Genomic DNA, 7138 nt, shown 5'->3' on the forward strand with positions numbered 1-7138 from the left:
TGAAGTTATGAATATGAAAGTACAAAAGTAATAATAATACATTCAAGTTATAGATTCAGGTACATAAAGATAGAAGGTGACAACAACGGGACGGTAGTCTCCGGAATGCAGTGCCGTTTCGACAGACGTCTTCTTCTAACCAATAGTTTGATAATGTATGAAAAATTGCACTTCAATGGAAAAGCTGCCCAATTCACATGGAGTTTGATAACAGTTTCACTGCACTGCATTCCGGAGACTACCGTCCCGTTGTTGTCACCTTCTATCTTTATGTACCTGAATCTATAACTTGAATGTATTATTATTACTTTTGTACTTTCATATTCATCACAATTTTTGTTAAAGAAATATTGAGCGCACTGTGCACAGTTCTTGTGGATTTATTTTTGCTGATTTGGGGATTGGCACAAGCCATGACATATGGTAATGGTAACAGATCTCAGATTAAGGAGAAGCAAAACGAACATGGGGATAAAATCCTCCTTGCTGAAATATGCATATTTGACACCAAGGATTTCCCATGTTTCAGCCACCTGACTGTTGTGGTTTTTTTCCTTCATGTTTCCATATGATATCGTCCTCTGTAAACAGACTATTAACAGCCTGTTCTTTCCACACAAAATCTGCTTTATTTTAAACCCATTAAAAATTGGTATTTCCTTGGGCAGAATGCTATCAGTGTGAGCCATTTCTTGGGTTTGAACAGAAAACAGGCCATCGCAGGCCTTTGGTGAACTGCTTATTTTCGTTTGTTGATGATTGCAAAGGGCCAGTCCCTGGGAAGAGTTAGCATAACAGAAGAGAATCCACCTGCCTTTTAGACAGAGGGGAGGGGATCCTTGGAGGCTCTGTAAATGCAAGGAGGTTTTTTTAAAAGTTTGTTAAAGGTCAGCATCTATTCCTACCCAGCGTTACGCATGCTCATTTTTTGAAAAGCAGAAGAGAGTCACCCACAGGGCAGCCTGCCTTTTTTGACGGGGCAGGATTGTCAGAGGGATCTGCAAACACTTTTTTTTCTTAAAGGGTATTGTGTTACTTCTATGTAGTGCTGCCCTTCTCATGATCCTCAAAATAAAAGAATTAATACAGGCTGGGAGGAGAATCCTGAGGGTCCTGTGAGAATACAGCAGGGGGGGGGGACTGGTGGTTCAAGGCACATCAAGTGTGGAAGGGAAACCACCAATGCTCCCTCTAAGCTGTGGAGTCTTGTGAGCAAAAATTCTACTTTGTGAGCAACTGGCATTAAAGCTGTGAGCGAGGGATTAGTTTGCTCTGGAGCCCTCCTTCTCGAGCGAAGACAAAAATGTGTGAACCGGAGGCTAAAAAACTGTGAGCTGGCTCACACTAACTCAGTTTAGAGGGAGCACTGGAAACCACTGCTGAAAAATGGAGCAAAAAGGGACGACCCTGGGTTGTCTGGAATCTCCACCGCAAGGGCGATTCCACACAGAATCATATCGACAACCAGACTGCCATGGAAGATTACTCTGGTGTGGAAGTAGCGGTGCTGGGGAAATTTTTTAATTTATATGGGATCCCCTCTCCCTCCTTTCCCTTTTTCAGTAAAAGAAGGCGTCATGCAAAATTGTTTTGTGATTTTAGTAAGCCTTGACTTGCCTCAGTGTTTCTCTTTTTTATGGCACAGTCATAAGCATTCTAACAGCCCCCCTCATAAAGTTAAGTTGCAAATTTTGGGGTTAGAATTTTAAAAAGCCAAATTCCAAATTTTTCAAAAAAACAAAAAAAAAAAGAGGAAGAGAATTTGCCCTGGTGGGTCAAGTCTAGGGATGCACATTCGGTTTGTCTGAACCGAATGCACCCCTTTTGGGCTGCTGCGGGCCGATTCAGATTCTCTGATCTGATTTGGCTTCCCGCCGAATTTCGGCGGCAATTCAGCCCCATTATATCCTATGAGCCATTGAAGTCAATAGCAAAAACATAGGGTATATTCTGGGGGCTGGAGGGGACTTTTCCCCACCATAGAGAACAATGGAGGGGATGGGGGCAACCTATTTGGGGGCCCGTAGAATTGGACCCCCTGGTCCAATGTTCTTGAAACCTGGTGGGTATCTTGGGGGGAGGCTCCAGCAGCTACCCTGCGGGTTTGGAGCCTCTCCCTCCAACCCCCTCCCCTCCAGTCCCCAGAATATACCCTATGTTTTTGCCATTGACTTCAATGGCCCATAGGATATAATGGGGCCGAAACTGACATTGGACTGGCCATGGGCTCCTACTGGCGAAATTGAAATGTCGGAGTCTTTCTGCCGGCCAAAATTGATTCTGCCCGATTTTTTTTTTTTTTGTCCACCCAGATGGGATGGGGATGGTGGTGGTATCGATCCCAGGGGGTTATATAGTCATAGTTAAGAGACCATTCTCTCCCTCCCAACACTAGTATCCCTGACCTGGACAGTCCAGGCTAGCCCAGTCTTGTCGGCTCTCAGAAGTTAAGCAGAGTTGCCTCTGGCTAGTATTTGTATGTGTAACCACCAGTGCTCCCTCTAAGCTGCGGAGACAGCTTAGAGGGAACACTGGTTAGCATATCCCCAGGAACTGTTATTGACTGCCTCCCTGGTTTTCAGTGCTTTGTCTGTTTATATGTGGTTATTGATTTGTTGAATATATACTTTAATTCGGATGCTAATATGTTATAAGGTTTGATGTTCTCTGCCTTGGAGACCCTATTTTGGTGGGAAAGCAGCACAGAAATGTTTTAAATAAATAAATATAAAGCTCTCTGATCTATGCCGATTTCCCCACCTCCCTCTCAGTCTTTTCTCCTTCGACCAACTCTCAGAATTCTGTGTCTCACTCAGTCCTCACAAGACTTGTTTTTAGATCTTTTAAAAAAAAACCAATACGCTTTCTGCCTGTTTGCAGAGTCCCTCACACATGTAGAAACCCCTATAGGTTGTCTATGAGCTGGCCTGATTTGGGGATTGTCCATAGACATGCAAAAATAAATCCACAAGAACTGTGCACAGTGCGCTCAATATTTCTTTAACAAAAATCGTGAAGTTATGAATATGAAAGTACAAAAGTAATAATAATACATTCAAGTTATAGATTCAGGTACATAAAGATAGAAGGTGACAACAACGGGACGGTAGTCTCCGGAATGCAGTGCCGTTTCGACAGACGTCTTCTTCTAACCAATAGTTTGATAATGTATGAAAAATTGCACTTCAATGGAAAAGCTGCCCAATTCACATGGAGTTTGATAACAGTTTCACCTATTACCTTGCACAAATAATGGAGGAGAACATCTCTCAGACAGATTAAAGCTTATGTGTTCTCAAGCTTATAATAGGGCCGAAACTGACATTGGACTGGCCATGGGCTCCTACTGCTGAAACTGAAATGCCGGAGTCTTTCTGCCGGCCAAATTTGATTCTGCCCGATTTGGCTGAATCCGAATTGGGCCGATTTTTTTTTTTTTTTTTTTTTCACACCCCCAGTCCAGTTTATTCTTCTCGGTGGGCCCCAAAGTACAAGCCAGGGCCGACCCTGCTGAGCTTCCAAGATTGGGTGAGCCTGCGCTATCCAGGTCAAGGGCAATGGAAACAGTATAATACGCAAAAATAAATAATGCAGTGAAAATGTCTTTAAAAATTTACACACGTAACAACCAGTGCTCCCTCGAAGCTGCAGAGTCTTGTGAGCAAAAATCCTACTTGGTGAGCTACTGGCATGAAAGCTGAGCTGAGACAAAAACGTGTGAGCCGGAGGCTAAAAAACTGAGCTGGCTCACACTCACTCAGCTTAGAGGGGACACTGGCTACAAGTCTGGTCGCTTTAGAAAAATGTCCCCCTGCAAAAAAAATAAATTCCGTTTTACACATTGTGTGGAACGATAGGAACCTAAGAACACAGGAGAAGCCCATGTTGGATCAGTGGCCCACCCAGTCCAACACTCTGTCACACAGTGGTCAAAAACACCAGGTGCCATCAGGGGGTCCACCAAGATAAAAGGGGAGCCTTCCTATCCTCCCCAGGTAGGCCATTCTGACAGGAGACAGCTGATCCAGAGGGTGTTCCAGGACTGTTGCAGGGTGGCTCTGCCAGGAGGCATTGCTGCCTCAGAGGGGTGAAACTGTTGCAGTGCAGCAGAGCATATTGGGAGGGGGTGGTGGTGGTACCTGTCAGACCCCCAGTCCAGTTTCATGCCACAACTCTCTTTAGGCAGTGAGCGTTTATTGAGTTATGTGCAAGATCCAGAAAGTCACTTGTGTTAGAATTAAAGTCTTTTGGCGGGTACAATCTCATTATAGGAGATTCAAGCAGATCCCATCATGTCACAGCCATACACCGGCACAATTGCCATGCCAACCAGGAGAGATATATGTCCTGGTAATCTAGAGTCTGAGATATGGCATAAGAATGTTCAAGGCCACCTTCCCCTGGGAAAGCGAAAGAGGAGGGGAAGAAGGATGACTTGTGGAAAAGTTACAGCTTCTAGAAGCAAAGGTCTCATGCACTCCGAGCACACTCACCCCCCCCAATGCCCACCCCCCAAGAATTATGGCAACCCAAGCAGACACAGCAATAGCTGGGTTTGACAGTGTCCTGCAGATAAATGAGGCCAAGGCTATGAAGGGCTTTGTAGGGTAAGAACCAGGGTCTTAAGAACAAAAGAGAAGCCGTGCTGGATCAGGCCAGTGGCCCAGCCAGTCCAACGCTCTGTGTCACACAGTGGCCAAAACCCCAGTGCCATCAGGAGGGCCACCAGCGGGGCCAGAACTCCAGAAGCCCTCCCACTGTTGCCCCCCGAGCACCAGGAATACAGAGCATCGCTTGCCCCAGACAGAGTGCGCCATCTATCCCTTCAGGCTAATAGCCACTGATATACCTCTGCTCCGTATGTCGATCCAGTCCCCTCTTGAAGCTGTCTATGCTTGTAGCCGCCATCCCTTCCTGCGGCAGTGAATTCCACGTGTTAGTTACTCTTTGGGTGAAATTCCACGTGTTAATTACTCTTTGGGCAAGCTGAACCTGGTGACTGATGGTTGGCTAGTAGAGCGAATGCGGAAGAGGTGTGATGGTTCTGGAGGGGAGCTGCAGTTCTCTGGGTCAGAGAGTGCCGCTTCCAGGGGAGGGGGAAGAGTGACGGTCCCTGAGATGGTAAGAGCTCCCTCCTTTGCAGGGCTGGCCAGTGGAGCGGCGGGCATGAAGGACCTGGTCACCTACCACACCCTCATTCTGCTGACCATCCTTGGTGCCCTGGCCCTGCTGGTCCTCATTCTCCTCTGCCTCTCCTCCTCCTCCTCCTCCTCCTCCTCCTCTTCTTCTTCTGTTTTATTTTTTTTAACTTCTCACTGTGGTTTGCATGGGTGCTCCTCACAAGAATGATTACAGAGCCGGCCTTGGATTCAGGGGGCTCGGCTTTGTCATGGACTCCATGGTTTCTGTCTCTCCGAAGGGAGCAACGGAAGAAGCGGGGCTGGTGTGGGCGGGGAAAGGAATTGCACTGTGCAAACCTCAGTGTCCTTCCAAGTGCTCAGCTGTAGTAGGAGGGGGTTCTGCGGGGGGGGATTTTGAAGCTCAGAAAAAAACCCGGGTTTCCCCCCATTTTTCCCCTGGTTCCACGTGTTAATTACTCTTTGGGCGAGCTGAACCTGGTGACTGATGGTTGACTAGTAGAGCGAATGCGGAAGAGGTGTGATGGTTCTGGAGGGGAGCGGCAGTTCTCTGGGGGGGCCTCAGTGGACGTTTCTCTGTGATGACGAGGGCAACAGAGCCCCGGAGCACACGCAGAGGGCCTTCTCCACTGAGGGAAGCAGCCACACCCTCAGCTGTGGATGGTGGGGGGAAGCAGGGGAAGAGTGACGGTCCCTGAGATGGTAAGAGCTCCCTCCTTTGCAGGGCTGGCCAGTGGAGCGGCGGGCATGAAGGACCTGGTCACCTACCACACCCTCATTCTGCTGACCATCCTTGGTGCCCTGGCCCTGCTGGTCCTCATTCTCCTCTGCCTCCTGATCTACTACTGCAGGTGAGTGCCCCCCCCCAGAGCCCCTCCGCCCCTCCTCCCATTGCACTGACTTGAGTCTAAAGTTGTCCCTCACTGCCAGTTGGATGTAGTGGTTAGGAGCGCGGACTCTAATCTGGGAGAACTGGGTTGGATTCCCCACTCCTCCACTTGCACCTGGCTGGATGACCTTGGGCAAGCTATAGTTCTGATAAGAGCTGTGCTTGAAAAAGAGTGGTTTCTGTCAAGAGCTCTCTCAGCCCCGTCTACCTCACAGGGTGCCTGTTGTGGGAAGGGGAAGGGAGAGGAGTTTGTAAGCCGCTCTGAAATAGCCCTGGCGGTAGGCATTGACGGTCAGACTTGAGACTTGAGAGCAGCACCTTTTAAGTTTTGAAAATCAGAGGCTCTCCGTGACTGGCGGCGGGGCAGAGGTCCCAAGAAAGGGGTTTGCTTCCTTCAGACACGAGTGCTTTCAGACGCCTTAGCGGAAGATGGCATGGGAGTGCATCCCGTGGAGGCAGCATCCTTGCCGTGCTTCACGGAGCCCCGGCACCAGAAGAGTCCGTCCGGACTAGCTACTTCGACCTCACTCTGATCGGTCCACCCAGCCCAAGCTCCCAGGGGCCTCAGAAGACAGGCCTGTGCTGTTCACGTAAGCCGGCCACGCTGAGCTGCAAAGAGCGTTCCTTCCCAAAACCAGAACGGGGATCAGTCAGAGGAGGCCGGCCACGCCCATGGGGAGGGGTGTGTGTCGTCTGTTCAGCCGTAACCGTGGCCCCCAATACCCTGTCTCCCCAGTGCTCCAGAAGAAGAGGCAGATGGGGAAAATAGCAGTCCTTGAGAAGTGGGAGGAGGAGGATGACCGGCAGGCATCTAAATAAGACCCCACAATCTGGGTTGGCAACCAGTGCTCCCTCTCAGCTGTGGAGTCTTGTGAGCAAAGATTCTACTTTGTGAGCTCCTGGCATGAAAGTGGTGAGCGAGCGATTTGGCTAATGCACCAGTTCGTTTGCTCTGGAGCCCTCCTTCCCGAGCAGAGAGGAAAAATGTGTCAGCCGGAGGCTAAAAAACTGTGAGCTAGCTCACACTGACTCAGCTTAGAGGGAACACTGCTCTGGAGCCCTCCTTCCCGAGCGAAGACAAAAATGTGTGAGCCAGAGGCTAAAAAACTGT

General features: G+C 48.9%; 1 protein-coding gene across 1 annotated transcript in view; it reads left to right on the forward strand.

Moving 5' to 3' along the window:
* Positions 1 to 7138, forward strand: part of FAM171A2 (family with sequence similarity 171 member A2) — a 26574-nt gene that overhangs the window by 15137 nt on the left and 4299 nt on the right. Inside the window, exon 7 of the mRNA XM_015412337.1 lies at positions 5863 to 5989. Coding sequence (XP_015267823.1) covers positions 5863 to 5989 — 127 coding nt within the window. The remainder of the gene's footprint in view (positions 1 to 5862; positions 5990 to 7138) is intronic.

Source organism: Gekko japonicus, unplaced genomic scaffold (genome assembly GCF_001447785.1).
Source record: "Gekko japonicus isolate JY-2015 unplaced genomic scaffold, Gekko_japonicus_V1.1 scaffold3768, whole genome shotgun sequence".
NCBI lineage: Eukaryota > Metazoa > Chordata > Lepidosauria > Squamata > Gekkonidae > Gekko > Gekko japonicus.